The sequence below is a fragment of the Danio rerio genome, chromosome 14, assembly GCF_049306965.1.
Source record: "Danio rerio strain Tuebingen ecotype United States chromosome 14, GRCz12tu, whole genome shotgun sequence".
NCBI classification, from domain to species: domain Eukaryota; kingdom Metazoa; phylum Chordata; class Actinopteri; order Cypriniformes; family Danionidae; genus Danio; species Danio rerio.
Window position 1 is genome coordinate 34,810,591 of NC_133189.1, and position 25,872 is coordinate 34,836,462.

Genomic DNA, 25,872 nt, shown 5'->3' on the forward strand with positions numbered 1-25,872 from the left:
AAGATATTGCCAAGTATTTGTTAAATAAAATAATTATTTTTTTTATTTTAATTCTTATTTTTCACTTTTTTGCACTTTTTAGATAAGTTGCACACTTTATTGGCTTGTTGATTGGTTTGGTTGATTGGTTTGTTTATTTACTTTATTGGTTTGTTTGTTGGTAAATGTACATGTTATTGGTAAACTTTTAGATACTAACCTTTAATGTACCAATAATGTTCCTTTTAGTTCCAAACATATACTTTCCATAAACCTTTTTATTGCACTTATAAAAGGGATAATTTGTGGGTAGCACGATCGCATCACAGCAAGAAAATCACTAGTTTGAGCGCCAGCTGGGTCAGTTGGCATTTTTGTGTGGAGTTTGCATGTTCTTCCCGTGTTCACATGGGTTTCCTCTGGCTGCTCCGGTTTCCCCCACAGTCCAAAGACATGCAGTACAGGGGCCTGTTTCAGAAAGGAGGTTCAACCAACTTCAGTTTAAATTCAATTCCAATTCAGTTTAAACTTGAATTCTGAGTTGATTTACCGAGAGATTAAAACCGTGACTATAAAAAGACATTATCAATGGAAAACAGCTGCTCAAGTTAATGTGTAATTTCACTTTTTAAGTATTTAAATATTTAAGTATAATAAAATAAGTAATGTAATGTGTGACGTTTATATTTTTTTCTAAACTTTTCTACACATTTATCAGTTTTAAATGATTTAACAGTGCACTTGTGTGTCTGCCTTTTTTATTGATCAAGTGATAGAGGTTAATATAACATTTAGAAGGTAAGCAGTACTAAAAATAATTTTTAGAAAGCATAATAATCTCAGAAGGTCAATTTAATTGAATTATTTATTAAAAAAGGACAAGCCATTCTCGTACAGTTCTTCTGTGTGTGATTAAAATGTAGGCAATAGCTATGTTTCCATCTAAATATACTACATAAATTTGTGCAAAACTGGAATACTGCATAAAAGATGCGAATAAAGCAGAGATTCCATTCAACAAGTCAAAGAGGAAAAAAATTATTTCTTTATTTAATAAATGTACTTGCGCCTCGATGTCAGAAGACAACGCTGAAACACAATGAACACGTGGGGGCATCTGAAGCCATGAGACGCGGAGACTTTTGACGCGCTCCAGACGCTCGGAGGTAATTAATAATATACACTAATACTGAAACAGTTAAGGCATTTTAGAATGACTAAAACAATATTTAAGACATGTTACAGTGTGCTCAGCCTGCTGGTTTGTCGATTTACACACATTTTCATCATCATTTGATCATGATCTTTTTGTAATGTACATACTGTAATTTGTTCAGTAAAAGTGTTTCCATCGTAGTTTATGCGCACATTTTCTATCGAATAAAAGTTTATCCTACTCAGTTATGCGCGTTTTTTATGCATATTTTAAAAAGTTATGTGCATCATGACGTTTCTATCAATCGTTTTTATGCATATCTCCAAAATGAGCCTTACAATAGGTGAGAAATACCACTTCGTCTTTAAAAAAGGGGAGGAGACCGACAGAAACTCAGAGTTTAGAGAACAAAACCTGCTTCTGACCAGGTTAGGTTCACAGAGTAAGTTACCACAGTAACTGACTCTGAGTTAAAGTTACCTCTCGTTCAGAAACAGGCTTGACTTACCCTGCTTTCTTGAGTTTAACAAACCTGCCATTTTGAAACGGAAAACCCAGAGTTTCTCTCATTTCAGGGTAAAAATACTCTGAGTTTTCACTTAACCTCCTTTCTGAAACAGGCCCCAGGTCAATTGGGCATTAGTATGTGTGTGTGAATGCAAGCGTGTATGGGTGTTTCCCTGTGCTGGGTTGGGGATGGAAGGACATCCGCTGCATAAAACATATGCTGGATAAGATGGCGGTTCATTCCGCTGTCGCGACCCCTGATTAATAAAGGGATTAAGCCGAAAAGAAATTAAATGATCAAATTGTTGTTATTATTATTATTATTATTATTATTATTATTATTATTATTATTATATATTTTAATAACATTAATTAAAGATTAAAATAAATCCAAAAAATTTGGATGTGTAATTCAGTGTGTTTCTTGCCTCAGCGTTATATTTAATAATAATTAATAATAATAATAATAATAATTATTATTATTATTATTAATATTATTATTATTATTGTTATTATTTGTATGTTTAAATATTTCCGCTGAATAAAAAATATAAATTATTAAAGCTTTTAAAAACATTAAACATTATTATAAACTTTTTTTTTTTTTTTTTTTTTACTTTTGCTTATTAAGTTTTTTTAAACTATATAAAACCTACAATAGTTAGCAACACTAAAATAAAACAATACTTGCTTGCCACTTATTTTGGAATTCTACAAGTAATGCCGAAGTAAAAAAATATTCCAATTAATATTTTTCACAGCTGAGCTGATATGTAGTTTTGCAGTATTTCTCCTTGTTTATCCTCTTCTATCTAAATCCCTTAAAAAATGCTACTGGCTGCTGCTTGGCAACACCCAGTGCTGCTTTTGGCCTGACATGCCCTGGCCACTCCCCTATGTTATGTAGGGCTCTTCTGGGATAGGGTTAAAAAAAAACGCTGTCCCCTGTAAAGTTAGCCTAGAGGCTTTGCAGCGGGTTCAGTCTTGGCCTGGGCTGGAACGAGTAGAGGCGTGTTTTAGTATGCAGGGACAGCCCAAAAAGTGTGCTGACAGCAGCCTGGACTGTGCCACATTCCTGTGAGACAAACCATTGGTGCTGAAGGAGGGACTGCTGGTGCTGATGGGTATTTCAGAGCTGGCAGGCTTTATATACGTGCGTTGAGTGTGGTGTAGTGTTTACCACAGCACTAATAGGATTGATCTTGAGACATGCTGCAGGAGCGTGAATGGGATGTGCTGTGCTAACATGATGTTAACTGTGGTAAGACTTTTTTTATGCATTTCTAAAAGATGTTCAGCTCCGTGCTATATAAATTGTCTTTGTCAAGTGGAAAAATAATATTATATTGCCATTCTGCTTTTGTTGTGCTGATGGTGTTTGATTTAGAGAAGGTGGTTTTTATAATTATTTATTTTTAGGTGTGTGTTATAAGAACGTGTAATGACCACTAAGAGTTTTGTTTTGTAGGTTATTGTTTATGAGTTTAGAAAGAATTAATACTAAATAATAAAAGTAATAAAAATGACCTTTTTATATGAAACAAGACAAGTTTCCCTCACAGAAAGTAAAAAAAAAAATAATATTAAAGAGCCATTTATAGGTATTATTTATGGAAATTTATTTTGAAATAGTTTCAACATTATTTTAAGTTAATTATTTTAAGTTAACAATAATGCATATCTTGTTAAAAGTATAAGCTTTTGGGATCATGCAATGTGCTAGCCATAAAGAGTATTAATGGCTGATTTATTAATTTCATGTCTTTTTTTTTTTTTCTTTAATTGTAACAAATAATTTGACTGCTTTAACCATGAAGAATGAATAATTCATTGTATTTTACTGTTGATTTGTTTTTGTTTTTTTAAATGGCTGACTTTACGTTTTATGCATCTTCAAAGATGAAATAAGACACATCCATCAATAATTGTCCAGGCGGTAGTGAAGTATTAACAGAGGGGCTCTTGTTTCTTTAATGCCCAGCCCTTGCATGAGCAGTCGGACTGTAAATGACTAAGCACACTGTTAGTTCCCAAGGTAACCTTTCACTCAGTCAGTGAGCCGAGGAAAGAAAGCTCACACTTCTTTTTTTTTATTGTTGGAATATATGAAAGAAAACGTATTAATGAGTAATGGTGAATTACTCTTGAGAGACCAATGGGAAATAACAGTATTAATTAACAGTGAATTAAAAGCTTTGTGGTGTAGATTTTAAGTCATTGTGTGATTTTTAAAAACATAAAATATTCAAGTCAAAGCGGCTAAATAAAGATTGGCATGTTTTTATATTTCGCTAAAACTGCTGAGCTGTGGAATGAGAGATTCTGGTTTGTTAACAAGTTATATGTTGTGCAGTTATTTTCAGACAAATGCAAACAGACAGTTTATCAAATTTTAGTCATTTTCCTACAACCTGCAACAGAAAAAGTACCAAAACTCACAAATATGTTTACAGTAAATTTAAAATCATAAATACTAATAGTTAATTTTATTTAATGGCAGCTTTCTAAACAGCCAAGGCTGCCTTACATCACACACGTTAGAAAACAAATAGTGATAAACTCACCTAACCGCATTAATGAACAAAACCGAAGCACACCTGCATAAAAAAGCATCATATATGCAGCAAAGCATAATAAGAGCAATTAATAAGAGCCTGTGTAAAGAAAATGAGTCTTAATAGGGTAAAACGCTGAATAACTTGTTTCATGCCATCAATTCGGTTCAATTCGATATCTCTGTACATTGATGATACTTTCCTTTAATAATTAGTTTTTTTTCCTCACAACACAATTTTTTAAAAAAATCTATAAATATATTTATATTTATATATTGTTTGTAATACAATTTTGTCCTTTTAATACAAGCAGTCGGATATGAACTGTACCTTAAATTTTACCTGTTCAAAGAAAACACTCTTTCTGAATGTGTCAAACAAAACTCCAAAACATGCACAGAAGACGGCATGAGCATTTGTAGCAAATAAACAAATATAAATATTATCCCACTTTCTTTTTGAGCGCTGTCTCACACCCCTATGATTCGTCATTGTCTTCACCTGCTCAACAGAAAGGGCTGCGCTTGGCTTTAGAAATTAAAGCGCCGTTCACCGGTGAGTGACAGCCGTGGTTACAGTCTATATAGGCATAATACGCGGTTAACACAGGTAATCCATAATAGACACAGTGGAGAAAACTCGCACCTCAGGCACGCTCGTGTCTGGATCCACAAGTATCGCTTTAACAGCCGAGATGAGAGGAAAAGTTACCTCACAAACAGGCCAGCGGGTCAAATGTCCAAAGTGTGAGAGAGAGAGGCAAAGATGAAGTTTTACAGAATTTCTCCGTAGTAGTGAAATAGCGGCTCGTGTGCTGTGCCTTCTTCAATGTTAATGAAAATCTTTTGTATTAATGAATAATTATCTACCTTTTAAGTAGTTGGAGCGTTTTATTTACTCGACCTCGCCTCCTTTGCCATAGTATTCTACTGTGACATCGTGCATAGGACATAAATGGCATCAGTACGTAATAACCGGTAAAGATCTTTTACTGAATTGATATTGAATTGTCCCCATCAGCATCGCTGTGCACCGAAGAAACAATTAATTTTGACACCCCTATTATTTATAGAAAGCATTTACCCCCCCCCCCCCCCTCCCCCCCCTAAATTGGTTAAGTTTTTTTCTTCTTTTTCTTTTTTCTTCTTTTTTGCACGTGAAGGGCATTCTATTTCAAACCTTTTACCAATAATAAATAATACTTTTGTAAGTGGGTAAAAGAAAGAAAGAAAGAAAACTCAAGGTGTTAACTTTTTTTTTTAAATTCTGTAATTAAGTCAAAACATGAGATTTTTTTTCTTTTTTTTTTTTTTTTCTTCTTTAAAATGCTTGTTCTTTATCATGATCACAAGTAGAAAGTAGATGTCATTTATTTGTAAAAGCCTGAAAGAAAAAGTGACCATTATTGTTGTGACTAGTCATTGTTTGGTGAATTTATGTTCAATTTGTGTACTGGTTTTTATTCTGCACTTTGATAGCACTGTTTGTGTAGAATTTCTTGTTTTCTGATTTGATGGTAATTTTTGTTTTCAGTTTTATTTTTATTCCCAAAGTTATCTTGATCGTTCCACAGTGAAAAGCAACATGTTCACATGCTGTGATTTGTAGGGGTTTTGTTATTTCAAAAGAAGCCTGACCAAGAGCTTGTCTCTGCATCTGCATAAACTGGCCTCTGTCCTCATTGTACTTGACAGAAGTGCATTAGAGCATGCAAGGCCTTTCCCTCAGCAGAGGCAAACTATGCCATGCCTCGTCCACCGCTGTGGAGCAAAGCAATGATGTTAACCTGAGGAGACGGAGGACAAAAAAAAGTAACAGAGATGTTCCATGTAGTCTAGTTTTTAGGGAGATATTATTAATGTTTTATTATTATTATTATTTTACAATTATGATATTTTTTAAACTTTAAAATCTGCTGTAGTAATTAAATTTTATAAAACTAAAGATATAGTTGTTTATTTTTGTCACTACAAGATTTATCTGTTTGAAAAGGGTATGTGTTGGGTTGTCACTGTCACAGAGCTGGATCTGTCTTTTTTAAACACGAGTTGTTTTCAGTAGAGCTCTGGACTGCTTATCCAAACACATGGGCTTGTGCTGACCCCTCACCAATCCTAGTTAACCCACCAATAGTGTGAAACTCAAAACATGTCACATAAAGGTCTCTTGACTGCTTCTTATCAGTAACATTTATTAAAGGATTAGTTAACTTTCAGAATAAAACTTAATTTGCTCATCCCCTTTCATCAAAATTTTTCCCCTAAAGCCCTTCTTTTGACTAAAAAAAAGAAATTAACATCTTTGACAAGGGAGTGAATAAATAATCAGGAGGATTTCATCCTTGAAGTGTGTTGTTTCATCAGATATCCATTTACACCAGTTTGATAAATGTTTTAGAGAATTCTCATTAATTTATTGTTTGTTTGTGTATATTTAAATAAGTTTTGGCTGTGTATTAGATACTGCACAATTTCAATCTTGAAATATTTTTGGTATTTTATAAAATACATTCACATATTTAAATTGTCAAAAGCATTCATTTTGAATTTTTAGAAGATTAAATTTTGCACTTGTGACTGGACTGGAATAATTATCTGGAGGGTTTTACCATCAGTGAAGAAACAAAATCGTTGTTTTTTTTTTTTTTTTAAATAATAATAAATACAGTTGGTCTAAATTACAATACTATTTGACCATAGCTGTTTTACTGTGACTGTACCATTTTTAACTGCAGTATGAATTTGACTTGCCCCATATATTTTATATCACAACTTAAGATTAGTTTTTAGCTCCACATTAGGAAGAAATAGGAGTTGATAACCTGTTAGTAAGCCCTTTCATTTTTAATGGTGTTTCTCTAGGAAACATTAAGAATTAAACAGGGGATCAATTTCCTCATTATTCTAAAAGTAATTGGTCTGTAGATTATGTAACGTCTCCACAAAGAGGACTGTGTTACTTGTTTTGCAACCGAAAACACAATAGGTTGCATAAATTGTAAAAAGCCAGGATGTGTGCTTTTATTGAGTAAAGTGTTTCATCAACAAAAGTTGATTTTAGGCCCTCTATTTTAGGCTTCAGTGCATTAAATTACCTCTATATCCCTCATTACATCTGTCTAGGCATAAGATGATAATCTGTTTCAAGGTTTACTGCGGTTTTGAAAATGTCAAGATATTAAAACTGCATAAAAATGATGTTATACCATTCCTAAGGTAAAGGTAAAGGATTTTAAAGTTGTTGTTTTTTTACATGTATCGTAAAGAAATCTTTGTTTTTGAAACTAATGAAGACCGCAGAGGTCAATTATTTAAATAACTAGGCTGACATGTTTACTGCTGCAAATATTTTCTAAAATGAAATATATTGTGCTCATTGGGGAAAAAAGTTGTTGTTTTTACGAAGACATATAAAAAGAACTTAGAGCAATAATCACAATACCGTGATACTGTGAAACCATGATATTTTTATCCAAGTATATCATACCGTCAGAAACTTATACCAACCCATGCCAAGGTCTAGACCAGACCTGGGTGTTTTACGACCCCTGGGCCACTTTTGATTTGAGTTCTGTACTTGAATACTGTTAGACTCACCAGAAAACCATGAAGCATTGTTTATTTATTAACTTTTGCTTGTAATTTATTATAAATTATGCAGATTAACTTCATAGAAAAAGAATTGATCACATCAGTCAATCTAAAATTAAAAAAATCTTTCCAAAAAGAGCTACTCAAATCTTCAATGAAGATTTGAGACAATCGCAATGTCAGATTTTTCAATATCGTGCAGCTCCTATTTTTCATGATTGTTTATTATATACTTAAATAATTGAGTGCTTCACATTTTATTGTCTCAATGTAAAGTGTGTGTGTGTGTTTGTGTGTGTTTGTGTGTGTTTGTGTGTGTTTGTGTGTGTTTGTGTGTGTGTGTGTGTGTGTGTGTGTGTGTGTGTGTGTGTGTGTGTGTGTGTGTGTGTGTGTGTGTGTGTGTGTGTGTGTGTGTGTGTGTGTGTGTGTGTGTGTGTGTGTTATTCAAATATGATAAATGTATAATATTTTTGGCAGAGTTGAGTTAATCATAATGATCCAGCTTTGTAAAACCACCCCAGTTTCTTATGTGGGCCCTTGTGAAAATGTACTGTCCACCCCTGGTCTAAACCATTAAATTAACAACTTTCTTTTTTTTTTTTCCAGGACCATTCCCATAATGGACTTCAACAAATAATCCTGAAAAGCTGAGGTTCAGGAGACAACTTGCTGTGTACTATTCACATACTGTATCCCTCTGTGAATTTGCTCCATGGAGACCACACGTAAACCCATAAATCTTACTTTCTCCTTTGAGGACAGAAATGGAAATAACATCACCTGCCCTAGTGAACATTCCCTCGATTCTCTGAGGAGCTCCACCAGTTTGAGCTGTGGCGGTTCAGACAGTCCTCCTGATGTAGAAATGAAGGACTGTCTCACTTGTCCTGCAAAATGTGAGACTTCTTCCGCAAATCTAGCAAAATCATGCAGGACAATTCCTGTGGACTTAAAACTTGACAACTGGAATGAGAATTTGACTCTTTTGATAGTAAACCCAAAGCACACTCAGTCCAGTGATGGAGGCTCTGAAAGCTCTCCAGAGTGTGGAGATCGAGAAATGTCTGAGGTAGATTCTTCTGAACCCTCGAGACGTGGATCTAGCGAGAACTGCTGCTCCGTCAGCTCTGGTGAGATGATGATGAGGAGTAACAGCTTACTCGTGCACGAGACTGATCAGCTACTTAGTATCTCTCTGATTGGTGACTCTAAAAACTCTCTGGATGTTTCTTCAGACTTTGGTGTAATCTCAGGTATGTTACCTGATGTTTGTGAGGGTTTGGCTGAATTTCCGAAAGAGGAGGTCAAGAGTCAGATGTTGGAGTGTACTTATATCCAACAAAACAATCAAACCTTCCTCATAGATGAAAGATCAAGTGTTGAGAAGCTGGAATGCGTCACACCTGTGCAATACTATAAATCTAATAAAGACGTGCAAAAGTTGGCATGTAACACTGGAGGATCCAATCATTCAGTGGAGGGTAAAACAGTGCTTCTTACTGCCTGTGAGGATTTAGACATTAGCGGTAATGCTCAAACTTCAACTCCAGTTCAATCTGTCAGTAACAAGACGTTCTGTCTTCCTTCTTTATCCGAGTCTCCTCTGAATAAAGATGAAGTGAGTCCAGTAGCCGAAGTCTCTCAAAAAAGTGAGTCCAAATGCGCCGTCTCTCAAAAGCCCAAGACATCAGCAAGTAAAAGCAACAAGATCGAGATCAAACGGTTTCCTAAGCCCAATTTCAGTAATATAAAATCTAAAATCATGTCACGTGCCTCCAATCCCTTTAAGACGACAAATGCACAAGTTCCAAAAACTACATCAAGCTCTGTATGTCAGACTAATGAGAGCCAGGATACAGACCAGTGTAAGTCTTCTCCAAACAAATCTGCTTCTACTACAGTTTCAAACGCTCCGTCTGTAAAGAGCTTTACTGCAGCTAAACGGACGCGCACATCTACTTGCCAAGAAAGTGGACCGGCCTCAAAAACTCGACCTCGCCGATGGTCTGAAAGCGGTTCCTCTTCTAAAACAAGTAAAGATGGGACACAAGAAAAGAGTCCACAGGTCAATGGAGTCTTCAGTAACCTCATCACACCACGAAAAAACATTAAAGGATGTTCTCAGAATCAAAGTGGGAAGAGCAAACCTTTGAACCAACAGGAGACCTCTAGGGAAGATGCGCAAGGAAATGAGTCTCAGAAGGTTCGAAGGAAGAATCCAAGAATCAGTCTGTTGGTGAGTAATAAGTATGATGGAGTAGGACTACTAAAACAATATTAATATTAATGGTGTGTATTTTTTTTTTCTTTTTTTATGAACCAAAAGCAGATTTTTAAAAATATGTTGGGACTCAAATAGTTCACTGTACCCATTGGCTTCTATAAAAGAAAATACTACAGTGTTCAGCAAAATTAAGAACACCTCGTTTTGAAAATAGATATTTGTATCCATTTCTCAGTGAATATAGGCAATTTATTTTGGTGCATTTAAGCAAAACAGATTTATTAAACCAATATATTTATTAAAATAATATTTTAGTCACCGAATATCTTTAGAAATTGAAAGATTAATACAATTACATTCAAGCTAAATATTGGGGGGATAATTGCAAGCTACAAAATTGTTAAACATTTTTGTTCTTTTGGAATTTTACTCTTTTTAAATTTGTATTTAATATGTTTCTATAACATAAATTGGATGTGCTAGTTTTTGGACTGTTGTCATAAGTTATTTAGTTAGATAAGCTTCAGATTTGGCTTCAGTACTGATTCATCTAATGTTTATGCACAAATTTAATATTGTTAACCTTCCTATTAAAAATATGAATTTAAATATGTGAGGGGTGTAATGGCTACATTAACTTTCTGCTTATCAACGTATTTCAAAATTTCCTCTCGGCTTTTCTTCAGAAGAAATAACTGATAGTTAAGTAAATGATTACAGGGTTTTCCTTTTTGGCTGATGTATCCTTTTAAGAAGAAATTATAAATTCAACTTTTTAAAATATGGATTTAGAGAAAAAAAACATTTTAGTGTCTTGTATGATTTATTAATTTAAACCATGCTTTAAATGGGACTTTCGTATATTTAGGCTTTTATTAAAATCATAAGTATCAAAGTCAAAATATATTTTGTTTCTGAAAAGTATTCAGAAGTCAACATCTTAAGTGGACTAAAAAGTCTTCAAAATTGTCTTAAGACAAGAACGCGTGTTGTTCAATAGTTTTGGTACGACTTTGATGAAAGGTTTTGATCTACTTCAAATGTTGACTACTATATTTATGTTTACCAAATTATTTGTGTTTTAAAGAAGAATGGAAAGCATGCAAAAGGTTGGCAGGAAATTTTTCTCTATTCATTAATCCTTTAATAAGCACCATTTTCCAATGTACAGTGCTCTGCATATACAAGTCAAACAACCCTCAAAGATCTATCTTTTTAGTTCATATTTTTTATAAGCTATGCAATATTATATTTGTGCATATACATTAGATCAGTCAGTACTGAGGCCAATTCTGGAGCTTATCTAACAAAATTACTTACGATAATTTTTCAAAAACTAGTATACCCATATTTATATGTTGGAAAAATATTAAATGCAAATTTACAAAAGAGAATCAAGAGAAGCTAGTTGAATTTAGTTTAAATGTTTAAGTTGTTAATTTTTTTTTAAATATTTTGCTTGAATTTAATTGAATTTTCATTCTATTTTTAAACCTGTTTGGTGACTAAAATATTATTTTAAGAAATGTATCGGTTTAATAAATCTGTTTTGTTGAAATGCACCAAAATACATTGCGTATATTCACTGAGAAATGGATACAAATATTCATTTTCAAAATGGGGTGTACTTGGTTATGCTGAGCACTTTATCAAATATTAACTGGTTCAAAAAAATTAATTGATGTTATTAGCCAATAATGAAAACCTTAAGATGGATAAGCTTTGAATGATTTGTCTATGTTAATGTGTGGATCAGCCATCTAAAACGAAGCACAGATCCACAAACAAAAATCAAGCTTTTCCGCAGTGTAATTGCCATTTTAATTACCACTGCAAGAGGGCAGCAAGCTGAGTCTGTGGAAAATGCGTTCCATGTGCACACGCATCACATCATGTTTACAGAGCTGGAGAGGGGAATGAAAAAAAACTTGGCAGCTACTTCCGAATCCCCATGGGGACTGTATTACAATAGCTGCTTGCATCTCCAGTCCTGAAGAGTTTCAGTCCTGCTCTTCAGCTGCGTTATTATGGCCAATGCTGCAGTAAGTGCAGGTTTGGGACAGCATGCATGGGAGCAAGTTGCTAAAAGGGATCTTCTTCTGCAGGCGGTGTCTGCCAGGCCGGCAGCGGCAGCAGTGTGCGAGTGGAGTAGAGGCAGGCTTGGACCCCAGCCATCCCCAGCCAGGACAGGAGGCGCTGCTGCTGCTCACGTTCCAGCTGCAAACCTTCGGCCACCACTTTCTGCCTCCAAGATCAAGCCTGGTGCAGCAGGAAGAGATGGCAGTAGTGCTAATGGCACCCCCTCACCCAAGAGAAAACTGAGCACACCTGATGGTAAGGGCACTGCTGTAGAGATTAAATTAATTAATTTATTTTTGCACATTGAGTTGGTACAAGTTGCAGTAAATTATAGTCATGGGCTGGTATAAGATTTTGACGGTATGATAACCTTGGATAAAAATATCACGGTGTTGTGATTATTGCTCTGAATTTTTTATTATTATTTTTTTTTAATGTCTGGGTAAAAACAGGGTTTCTGCAGGTTTCATCACGGCAAATTTAAGACTTTTTAATACCATTTTAAGACAGTTATCAATTAAATTTCAGACTATCACAGGGCAAAATGCTAATAATTTTTGTAATAACCGGTGGATTTTTTTTTTTTACTTGCCCAATTAAAATTAAAATTCAGTTATTTTTTAGCCACATATTTTAAATAATGTGTCAAAACAAGCAAACTCTAGTTATATACATACATATTTCTTAGCACAACCTTTCTTTAAAAAAGACAAGTATTAAAAGCTATATTTACAAAATTTTTGCACAATATAAATAGCATTTTTTAATGTTCAATAAAATATTTTTTTTAATATTTATTTTGAGGTTAACTACACCTTTAATTTCTAAATTATTTTAAAATGCTATATTTAAAAAATATATATATTTTTTGGTGTCATTTTATTTAATCGACACTCACAATGAGATGCTAATCTTAAAGTCTTCTTAAAATCAATCCAAAAAAAAAATATTTTTCACAAATGCAATGTAGCATAAACAATATTAGATTAAAGTCAATCAGAATGTCTTAAAGTTTTAAAAGCTATAATAAGCTATTAATAAGACGTCGTCCCATGCCTAGTACATTCTGGATTATTCAATTATGTTATGATCAAGTTTTTAGTATTGCGAATTTTGTTTTTATATCCACTGTTCCATTCCAGTCTGTTGTTCAAAACACTACAGTAATAACACATGATTGGTCTAAAATAAGTGTGTAGAAGTAATGTTCTTTATTGATGCAAAAGTGTTTTTTTTTTATTTATTTATTTTTTTTTGTTCGTTTTATTATTTTATTCATACACATCTATTTTAACGTTTGGGGTTGTATTTTTCTCCTTATGTTTCAAAAACTTCTTATGCTGACATTGTATTTATTTAAAAAATATAATAAACTACCCCACCAAGAAAAAAAACCAACACTTCCCATAATTTTTTAAATATCAGTCTTTACCAAGTAGATGATATGTCGGTTTATGGTAAAAGTACTGGACTTAATACATGTCATATTTTCAGATTTTTCATGGTATAAGACCGATTTATTTTTTAAAATATTCAAAATAAAACACTTTTGAATACTAAATCACTTTTTTTTTTTTAAGTATGCCATAAAATATTTCTGATTCTCATTTAACATGCTTTTTTTTCTTATGCAATAAAACCAAAAGTGTAGTAGTGCAACAAGATTTTTTATGTATTTATTTTTTAAACAACAATGCTGTGTGTGTAAGCCATTATTTAAAACAGTAATTTTTTTTTAAATGACTTTAACAGTTATTATTTAAAACTGTAAAAACATGGTCAACCGTTTAGTAGAGGGGCAGTCAAAGGGTTAATGTTAATTAATTTTACAATAAGATTTCAAAAAATAATTTTCAGATATTTAACATTCATTAAGTTATTCTAAACTTCATTTTTTCTGCTTTCAGCATTGCCTGCTTTTTCACAAATGATTCTAATATCTTGATTTGGAAGTTTTCATTTGGTAAAAGTTAAGAAGCATAGGATTTTTAAAAAGAAATAAACATTGTTGATGCCAAATGAAAATCAGTTTTCCTCCACTGACTTTTATTTACCTTTACCAACTTATGGAAGCTGGAAAAAAGGAAAGGCTGCAACCTTTAGTGCCTAAAAAATTTCACTGGTACTTTTGTGATTGCATTTCTCATTAATATCTATAGTATTAGGGACAACTGACAATGCAAAGTATGTAGTACAATCATCTACATGTATGCAACTCATAACAAAATTAATAATGGATTTGTATGTTACTTCCCCACTGGAGTTAAGCTCAAAGTCTCTTTGACTGAAGGTGCAGGTACAGTTTCAGGATCTCAATCCAGACCTGCTGTGTTGGGATTTTTAAAAAAATTTATAACAATATTGATACCCAATGAAAATCATTTCCCCCCCACCTATCCGTACATTTTATTTTATTTTTTAGCTGTAGCAAAGCATATGGAAAGCTGGAAAAAAGGAAAGCCTGCATCCTTTAACCCTCAAAAAATGTCACTGGCACCTTTGTGATGGCATTTCTTATTAATATCTATAGTATTAGCAGTAACTGTTAATGCAAAGTATGCAGTACAGTCATCTACATGTTTGTGACTCTTGATTGATAATGGATTTTTTTTTTTTTTTCCCACTGCAGTTAAGCTCAAAGTCCCTTTGACTGAAGGTGCAAGTACAGTTTCAGGATCTCAATCCAGACCTGCTGTGTTCTCAGCTCCAACATCTGCCTCCAAACTGCCCGTGAAGCCCAAAATACAGCTTAAGAGCTCTAGTGCGTCTCAGCCGAGTGGACAACCAAAGCAAGGTGATTCTTCTCTTCAACTCCATGCTGCTATTGTATTGTGTATCATTTTGCATAATATAATTCTGTAATTTTAGAGCTGTGGTGATGGGTTTGAAAAATTAATCAGAAAAGATCAACCTCATACCATCCAGCTTGACCCAAATTCTCTGCTAGGTCAGTGGAGCCTTTAATCCAAAGCCTAAAAATTAAATCCTTTCTAAGGGATTCCATTTACTTTGACTAGATTTTTAAGACATCCCAAATTTGGAAGGTGATTTGAGCTTAAATTAAGTCATTTCCTGATTTCAGTTTGATCAGGAGATTTACACATTAAGAATATAGGCCACTCTTTTTAGTCTAGGCTCACTTTTAGCTTTTTTATGGTCTGCTGCCCTCATTGGTTGATGGACATGATGTTTGTATGGATCGGGTCACTCAGTCCCACACGTCTGCAGGGCAGGGTTTATTCCGCCTCAGTTCACTTTGTTGGGGTTTGAGAAATCTCTTCACATGAAAATGAGGATTTTCTGCAAACGGATCTTATTTTCTTTTCACCATGCTTAACTCTCAGTGGAAGGTCTTGTCTGCACGTGGAGGCACTTTGACCAAAATTTCCGAGCATGTTTTTACTAATTCAACATTGAATCTGCAGTCAAGCTCTTTTTTTCAGTTTGATCTGACTCTTTTGACATGCTTCCTTATGGGATTCTATCTTTTTTGTATTATTCCTTTGTTTTCTGCCTTTCATGGGAAACCAAAGAATCAGTTGTGGAGTAAGTAAAATAACAAAAATGGATATGAAATTGTGTTTCTAATGTATTCAGATCTGTTTGTCGGTTGGGAATATTGCTGTTAATTGTAACAGAGGTCTTTCAGCATGGTGTTTGCTGTTCTCATGGTAACATTTCAAAACCAGCAAGATATCAAACTTCAGCTTATCAGAGAGAACATGCAAAAACAACAGAGATCGTCGATTTATAGAAGCAGGATTATTATTACAAAGAGGTACAGTGAGCTTAGTGTTTTTATCAGTTTTTATTCTAAAGAAAATTACTAATTCATTCATTCTATTATTATTAATTTACCCTGATTGCTGGTATTTAGATGCATTCTGGTTAATGACTGATTATTATACAAAGTTTTAATCTCTTATCCATTTTGTTTTGTTATTATTATTATTATTATTATTATTATTATTATTATTAAGTTTTTCATCCTTACACCAGGCTTAAATTTCAAACAGCAAAATTTAAATGCTATCCGATTAGTTTGGTATAAATGCATGTTTGCTATTTTTTTAGGAATATGAGTAGTCTGTAGGCATTCAATCACATAAGCATTTACACTACTATATGTAGTAGTTTTTGACTACCTCTGCAACTGTTTGAAAGCGGGCAAGCTTGAAATGTTTAATGTTTTAAATTTAGCATTGCTGACTTGTGATCGAATTAAAAAGTGCTTCTTGACTTGTTTATTCCTGCCATTATGCCACCAAGGAAGATTTCTGCTTGTATTTATTTTAGCAATTATATATATATATATATATATATATATATATATATATATATATATATATATATATATATATATATATATATATATATATATATATATATATATATATATATATATATATATATATATATATATATATATATATATATATATATATATATATATATATATAAGAGCTTTTATATATATATATATATATATATATATATATATATATTTATATATTTATATTTATATATATATATATATATATATATATATATATATATATATATATATATATATATATATATATATATATATATAATGATTGGTTTGCATATTTTGACATTTAATATTAACTGTTTATTTTATAATGCCGTGAGTGTCTATATACAGTGTGACTGGTGAAGGTCTGGAGACTGAAACTTTACATACAAAAAAAATAATGAGCAAGTACTGATAGTGTGTAGGATTAATGATTTACTTTTTTCACTTCATCAGATCATGAAGAGCCTTCTGTGGGAAGCCTGAGTAAAACACCATCTAACAGGGCAACTTATTTTAGAAGCAAGCTGCAATGTCCACCTACCAGGAATGCATCATCAGGTATGAGTCATACATTCAACAACATTGTAAGCATTAACTTCTGCACCTCAGGTGAAGGAATAACACACTGTCAGGTCAGGGCATGCCCTAGTAAATTTCCTCAAAATCAAAAGAACAATAAAAGAAAAGAAAGTAAAAAAGCCATTAATGGCTTCAGCTTTGTTCATCAATTTAGGGTAATTCCCAACACTGTTCCTGCAGGCACACAAAAACAAAACTTTAACCTTTTGTCGCTGGGTGTGTTCAGACCCGGCATATTTGGTTTAATTAAAACGAACTCTAGGGCAACTTCTGTTAATTGGTAATTGTTTGAGTATAGTCATCTGAAACTTGGTGTTCACCAAACAAGCAGACTGAGACTACTGAAAAGTCCAGATTAGGTTTGCTTCCAAAAAAAAAAAAAAAAAGCTGGCGTTTGACAAAGTTTGACAAAATTGTAAATGCAACATGGACCAACATAGAAACATGCAACATGGAAAATAGTGTTGTAAAAGAACTGAAAACTTTTTTATTAGTATTCAACATAACTACAAATCGTATTTCATTATAGAAATATTGTAGCATGTGACTAGTTCTCAAGTAAAGTTAATAATAAATAAACAGTTGATGTTATGTAAAATTAATTAAAATAAGAAATCTGATGCCAGTTTACATTCAGATTTTTTTTCTTCTTCTTTTCGTAACACTATTTTAAATGCCCATAGTTTTATATTTTTAATGCCCATAGTTTTATATTTACCCCTATTATTTATGTTTTTTAATAAAACCTTTCTTTTTCTCATTTAAACATAATTTGAATCTACCATGTAGTCATCTTTAGGTTTGCTGATGCTCCTGGTGGAAAGTGTAATATGTTGTCTCTTAACCATTTTATTTAAAGCAGGATGCAAAAATGCATCAACATCATCGTCAAGTTCGGTGAGGTCTTCAAGCAGTCCTCTGAAAACCTCCATTACACCCCGACCAGTGAGAACCGCTGCTACTCCAACAGGTGAGACCCAGTTTATTAGCAGTTAAAAGTGAAGCATATTTAAAACAAATCTAAGAAAGAATTGGGGTTTAAAATATCTATAAATTTATTTTATATACATTTTTAATGGTTTGTTTTAGATAAACTTTTAACACAAAATCAAGATGGCTGGAGAGCATGTTTGAACTGTATAAGTGCTGTGAAACACCCTCCTGGCTAAGCAGGTATATTTTAGCACTACTGAATACGACTGAATTCTGGCTTATCTCAGCCTGGCACATGCAATGCTTTCTTACCACATATAAGTACTGTAATTACAAAAGACCATAGCATTCCTTTCAGGGATTAATCTTGGGTGTATGCATGCATTTATCTTCTGTGCCATAAATTACCTCCTGTAAAACACTGCCTTGAAGGCCTTGTATTTATTGTCAACATAAAGGGATGTATGCCAGAATAAATTATTTCTTCATTTATTTATTTTTTATTTTTTATTTTTTCGTTTTTATGCTGAGATCTCGGTGTTTGCAAGGGGTGTGAAATTTACGAAAACATAATAGGCTCTATAATCTGTGTAATTTGTTTCACCTCTTGTGCAGACATCCATGTCATTATGATCAGATGCTTTTTTTTCTACTGCTGTGTTCTCTCCATTTGTCTTATTATTTGTTTTATTACTGAGAAGAAAGAAAACGGCACATGTTTTAGTTTTCATCTAAGTTCATCTCTTAGCAGCATGAATGATGTTTGGATGTTCGTTTTCTGTATATAGCAGTGTATCGAAGAGTGGATTTGAGTTGCGGCATTAAATAATGTTTAGAATCTTGTATGTTATTTGTGCACAAATGCGAGCCTGAGTTATAAATATGATTTGCTAACGATAAGTAATCATGAATTTTACATATAGCTCCATTCAAGTTTTGACAGTGCCTTTTCACTGAGATGTTGGTAACATAATTTCTAAACTATAAAGAATGAGACAAATTTTTTTGTTTCTGTTTTTTTTCGTCAGTCTTTTTGACCCAGCTGTATTTGAATGTGGAATCACATATTGAAGAGAAGGTTTGGTATTTCTTAAAACTGATTTTTATGGCTCCTTCCTCCTCTAGTATTTGGACTGCAGCCTGAACTGAAAACGTGCATTGTCTGCTGCCGTCAGCAACCCCTTCAAACCTGAAATTATGTCTACTGTGGGTTGCACATTTTGTTTTTTTGAGCTCTTGCTGGCATTACATGCTTGTGTTAGACCGTTTCTGTGGTTGTTTGCTATTGGCGCTGGCCTGTTTGTAACCCCAAAGAAATCTCATCCTTTGCCTTGAATACAGTAAAATTCTGAAAAATACAGTAAAAATACTGAAATGTTATTGCACTATAAAATGAAAAAGTAGTTCAGAATTTAATTTAATCATTTAATCCAGTGATTTTAATGATGAATTTATCCTCTAATATTTATTATTATTATTATTATTATTATTATTATTATTATTATTATTATTATTATTATTATATTTATTATATTTATTATATTTATTATATTTATTATTATTATTATTATTATTATTATTATTATTATTATCATCATCATCATCATCATCATAATAATAGTAATAAAAGTAATAATGGCTGGAGTAATAATTTAATTTGAAACTACATACAATAAGAAAGCAGTTAATTAAAATTAAGAAATATTTAACAGTTTAAAAAATATATACATTTTAATAAATGCCACCTTGATGAACAGAGAATATAAAAAAAAACTAACCCCAAATTTTTGACTGGTAGTGTACAGTATATATTTTTTTTACTTAACTGTCTAAACAAGCTTCCATATAAGTGACTTTACTAGACCTGCTCAGGGTGTAATCCTTGTCAAACATTTTGCTATATGCTGTTAGTTTCACTTCTTTCACGTGGGGGAGTGTTAAAAATGGCGGGAGAGAAAGCTAGAAAAAGGAGTGTTCCCTCCCACCAAACCCACTCTCCTGTTTACTCCTCCCAGTGCCCTCCCTTCACTCTCTCCTACCTTCCAGCATCCTACACCTCCTTAACACCCAGCGCAGAGCCAGAGATGCTGAGTGTCACTGAATAAGAGCTCAAAACTGGTGGATTAATGCTTCTTTTATTCCATGCTGCTTCAGAGAATTTTTTTCTTGCTTAAGTATGGCCAGGGGACAACGGATCTCTTCCTTTCTCCTTCATTTCTCACAGTCTTTGCCATTTGTTTGGCAAGTGTTTTTGCTGTAGCATCATCTCTGTGTGTTTTTGCTTTGTTTGAGTAGAGTTCTATCTTTTCGTCAAGATGTTTTTCATCTCCAAATTGTCTCTGTCCAACATCCATGTAAGGCTGACGGCAAAGGGATTGCTGAGAAACCTCCAGCTGCTCTCAGGATGCAAGCTTGCTGTGGGGTTTCTGGCAGGTCTGCAGCTCAGTAAACCTTGTTTCTGCTCTCCTTCATTCTGTACAGACGTTTCAAAGTAGCTCTTAAGGTGCTGTCTTCAACCCTGTGCTGATGATTCTATCTTTGGACTGTTTTTCTCTCTGTGCCAAAGAGTATTTGATATTTGTGCAACGGTCTGTAGGCATCTTCTTGCTAGCCACAAATAGAGCCTGGGGTCTTCATGTAAATAACATGTATATCTGTGCCGCAGTTTGGGTTCTGGTGGTTACCTACCAAGTTGGTAGATTAAGTAAGTCCATACTTAATTGATTCATTTCATAGGTGAGTTTTGATTTTACCTAATTTTGATGTTTTTATCATCTCTGATTGGTTTTGGCTTTAGATGTTAGATTGAATGTAATGTCTAGTTAAATTTGCATAGAGGAGATGCTGTTGGTGAACTAATCCTTTTTAAAGTTACTGGACAAATTAGGACTATATCAAGTAATGGAATGTCTATTTATTTCATGTGTGTAACATTAGAGGACTGCATTTGAGCTAAATAAGTGTTTGGATAAAGTTTCATCCCGTTGAAATATCACTAAATATAAATACAACAGTTATAATGATAGCTTTTATGATAACCTGATTGATGTCTAAATCTGTTTTGTGTGTTACATTTGATGGGATATACTAGCCTAGGTCACTAAATCTTTTCACATTAGTGATATTACTTAATCAGTGTAATTGATATAAGCAAGTTAAATGTATAAAACACTTTAAATGTATTTCCAATGTATTTTTTCACCTCAATCATCAGCCTAGTATTTTATGAGTTCATATTATCTTTTAGGTGTTTTGTTTTTAAGAGATGCTTGGATTTCAACAGATGCTGTTGTGGAGATTCAAATATGTTCCCTGGATCATAAAGATAACCTTAATTAAGATGAGATAAAGGTTAATTAACTCTACTGTAATTACTAGGTGGGAAATGTCATTTTTGTTAACCATGAAAAAAGGCTTCATCATTTGCATTCATATTGGATTGTTTTAATAAATATCTTAGATCTCTCTGTTTGGACAATTGGGGCCCCAATGTGTTCTTAAATAGCTGTTTTATTTAAAAATGTATGCTAAAATCTTACAAATTATTTCACTTGTGTTTTTTAATTGTTTAAACAGAGCTAATTTACCAGGGATAGGAAAACATTTAGGATTAAAAATATAAAGTTAAACTTCTAATAGTATCTGGATTCAGCCTTTATGATGCAAGCTTCTGCATTTGAAGAGCTCTGTTAACCACAGAGACCTCCAGTGGCGGCTTTTGAACTACAACAATAAGAGAATTCTCTTAGAAGGATGCAGTAGTTTACCTAAAAATATTTCAAATTTACTCCTGATCCACTGATTTTAAACACGGTTGGGTTTTTTTCTTCCATTTAAAATTAGCCAGTGGGTTCCAAAGAATAATTTTTTCTACCGTGTATGTCAATAGCTAGTATTTTTTAGCGTTCTTCAAAATATCTGTTGCATTTCTGAGACAAAAGAAATTTTTGTAAAAGGTTTTAAACATAGTCACGTTTTGTAATCATCTGTGTAGTCATCAGTGTTTCCTATCGGGAATTGAAAGGTTACAGGTTTTCAGCTTTCTTCAAAATATATTGTTTTGTGAAAAAATAAATGAACTTTTTATAAAAGTTTACAGCGCTTTGGTTAATTGTAAATGATGATAATTTTAAGTGAATTATTGCTTTAATCATGCGATCTGTAAGACTGAAGCTAATTATTGTAACCAACTGTGTGCATTGCCTAACCTAAAATTAGTACCTTTAACTTGAAAATATGCAAGACTGTAGGCTCCTTTTTTTCCAATAGCATAACTGACATTGTTTAACTTAAATTTAGCTTTCAATGCTCCTGCAGTCTGTTGTTCAGCACACTTGACCAGCAGAGGGAGTCACTCAAATGTTTACCTAGCACTGACACCTTATGGTTTGAATTATACTGCATTTGTGTTGGCTAAAGAATTTCTGATGTGCCGCACCAAGCTGCTGAGACGCTGACCTCAATTTTTTGCCTTTTTAAAAATACACTGCTAATTTTTAAAATAATTCAATTTAAATAACTTTAAATTCAGTTTATCAGTGATTTGAGCATTATATAAAAATGTATAAAATCACAGGCTAGCTTATCATCAGGACTGTAATGTTTCCAGTTTCTTTAATCCATAAGCTTAAGATAAGCTAAATGGGTCTGTTTATTTTATGGGTGGGTACAGTGAACTAACAGACCTGGAGCTGTTTGCAACTTTGTCTTGAAGGCGTAACAGGATGCGGGATGAAAAGAACGTTCATATATATTGAATGCTCTCTCAGTCTATTTTAAAGGTCTGTTTCAGCAGTAAATGTTGGTGTTGTAGACCATGTCTATTGGAAATTTTTTATTGACTTTTGGATCATGTTTCTGAGGTGGCAGACATCCAAATGAGTGGAACAATGTTTCCACCCTTCTTGCTTAGTTGTTTCTCAATGGGTCCATCTGGCCTGTTTCTAGTGTAAAACAATGCACATTTTGTGACTTTGAAGCAGTCTCTAACAGGCCTATTGTGTAAATATATATATATATATGGTCATTAGGTTTGTCTTTTGTATTGAAAAAAAAAAAAACTTTCCTCAATTTTTGTTTAACGGAGAGAAGATTTTTTTTCAAACAACTCATTTCCCAACTCATAATTTCATTATATATATATTATATACATACACACATATATATATATATACATACATACACAGTTGAATTCAGAATTATTAGCCCCCTTTTTTTTTTCTTTTTCAAATATTTCCCAAATGACGTTTGACAGAGCAAGGACATTTTCACAGCCTGTCTGAAAATATTTTTTCTTCTAGAAAAAGTCTCATTTGTTTTATTTCTGCTAGTATAAAAGCAGTTTTGAATTTTTTTTAACTATTTTTGGGACAAAATTATTAGCCCCTTTAAGGCAATTTTTTTTCATAGTCTACAGAACAAACCATCGTTAAAGAATAACTAGCCTAATTACCCTAACCTGCCTAGTTCACCTTATAAACCTAGTTAAGCCTTTAAATGTCACTTTAAGCTGTATAGAAGTGTCTTGAAAAATATCAAGTAAAATATTATTTGCTGTCATCATGGCAAAGATTAAATAAATCTGTAATTAGAAATAGGTTTTTAAAGCTATTATGCTTAGTAATGTGCTGAAACAATCTTCCCTCCATTAAACAGAAACTGGGGAAAAAAATAAACAGGGGCGCAAATAATTCAGGGGGGCTAATAATTCTGACTTCAACTGTATGTGTATATGTGTATGTGTATATATATATATATATATATATATATATATATATATATATATATATATATATATATATATATATATATATATAGCTTAACAGGGCTAATAATTTTGAGCCTAAAATGTTTTTTAAAAGCTGCTTTTATTCTAGCTGAATTACAACAAATAAGTCTTTCTCCAGAAGAAAAAATGCTATCAGACATGCTGTGAAAATTTCTCTGCTCTGTTGAGCATCATTTGGGAAATATAAAAAAAAAAGATAATAATTCTGACTTCAACTGTGTATATTTAATTATTAAAACACTATATAAAATACTTTAAATTGTGAGTTTGTATTTTTATCTCTATTAATTATAGACATTCTGTTATTCTTCAGTAAAATGCACAGCTAAAGTAGCTCCAGATGGACTCTTGACGGTATCGTTTCATATCATTTTGCTCAGTTCATTTTAGTTAAGAGACTTTAACAGTAAAAACTGAAATATTTCTTTTTATTTCAATGGAATTTTTTCCTGCTTTTTAACCCACATTGTAAAAAAAAAAAGTTTTTCGTATTTTGTAATTGATGTGTTTTTATTTCCCCTATTTACTTTTGCTTTTATCCATCAAATCAGTTGTGTGGAACCCAGCATTTTTTTACTGTAACTTTTCACATGGCAATCATGTTTGCAACTACCAACACTACTGGAAGAAAATGTAAGCAATTTAGCATTAATCTTAAAATGGCACCATAATATTAAAACACAGTAGTCTCTGTTCATCATACCTTGCATATATAACTTGTTTTAAATAATTGATTATACAGCAGTGTTTTCTACTTTACTATATGTTAAGTACACTAAAGCTAAAATTATATAAAAGTAGAAAAGAATGATGAATGTATCTGTTGTTGTTGTTGTTGTTGTTGTTGTTTTTGACAGTTTAGAAATGACTTTGCTGATGTAAACTAGCTGTGAATGAGTTGTTGAAGTGACATTAGAGGAGAAAGGCCTCGCTGGGTTTGTGTCTCAGCCCTGCCTTATTAAAGCTGGCATTTCAGCAATGTCAAAGGCTGCTCACACTGAACTGTTATGTAATAACTCTGCTGGGACAAATGGGATTAACAACACAGACTCTAGGTGTTGGCATTGGGAAAAAAAAATCTTCATATAAAACTTGTACTGTATGTACCACTTTACAGCTTTATATAGAAACAATTCTAAGTCAGTGGCAAGCTTTACAGTAGGTGCCCTTCCTGTAGCATTGAGGCCCACTTTGTTAGAGGGATTTGTGTCCTGATTATGTCCTGGTGTTATATTTATGAGATGATGTAAATGAAAACCACAGTGGCATAGCCCTGCTAAAATAAGAGGCCTCTGATGGCTGGATCCACAGAGGGGAAGATAATATTTGGTGATGGGGTGAACGGTTGTCTCATTCAGGCTTGCATTTGGTACTTTCTTATGTTTGGATTCCAAATGAACAAGCGACACAGTCGGGTCTAAGGTCTTATGAAGGAGGAGCACCTTGAAGGAAAATAATGCTGAATGTTGTCACAGTACTAAATGCTTGCTCTCTTACAGTTGACAAGAACAAGTCGAGGACGAGCTCCAAAAATCCACAGCCGCCTACGAATGGGCAACCAGATCTGGTGCCACCAGAGAGCAAATCCAGAAATGTGGAGTATTACAAGGCTCAGTGTGAGAAGAAGAACCAGACCATCCGACAACTGGAGAACACACTTCTATCCAACAACCGGCGGTTCGAGGCTGTCGCTGTGGTCATAAAGCATCTCTATGCTGAGGTGAGGAGCTTATTATTATTTATTTATTTATTTACTATCATTGTGCTATGCAGCAGACATTAATATTAAATAAGGAAGATGTCCCATCAGTTGACAAGTTAGGGTTGGATTACTTGGGTTAGGGTTGGATATCTAAATGAGCACCCAGCACAGATTTCATTGGTTTGTAGTTCTGATGTGTGTTTGAAGGTTGGCTGTGTATTATTATTCTACTCCCTCATGCTGTGTTTTTTATTCATTTTCTTTGATGGCACTTTGCTTATGAATTACTTTAGTGCCACATATACAGTACAATGATTTTCAAATCTAATCTATATATATAAAACTTTAGAAAGTTGAGCTTTCATTGCGTTTTTAGTTACTATTTTGTTATTTTTTGTTGTCCTTATCGTTTCCTGTCTTCATCGTTAATAATAATTGTATATTATTCTGGTACTATTTTAA

At 33.1% G+C, this 25,872-nt stretch overlaps 1 protein-coding gene across 5 annotated transcripts in view; it reads left to right on the top strand.

The window, feature by feature from the left end:
- mtus1a (microtubule associated tumor suppressor 1a) overlaps positions 1-25,872 on the top strand; it is a 49,206-nt gene that overhangs the window by 3,205 nt on the left and 20,129 nt on the right. Inside the window, exons 1-7 of one of the 5 annotated variants that reach the window (XM_005157240.6) lie at positions 2,623-2,903; positions 8,394-10,023; positions 12,117-12,345; positions 14,720-14,884; positions 16,862-16,966; positions 17,847-17,957; positions 25,208-25,428. In XM_005157240.6, the coding sequence (XP_005157297.2) occupies positions 8,500-10,023; positions 12,117-12,345; positions 14,720-14,884; positions 16,862-16,966; positions 17,847-17,957; positions 25,208-25,428 (2,355 nt within the window). In that variant the 5' untranslated portion in view covers positions 2,623-2,903; positions 8,394-8,499. 5 annotated transcript variants of the gene reach the window in all.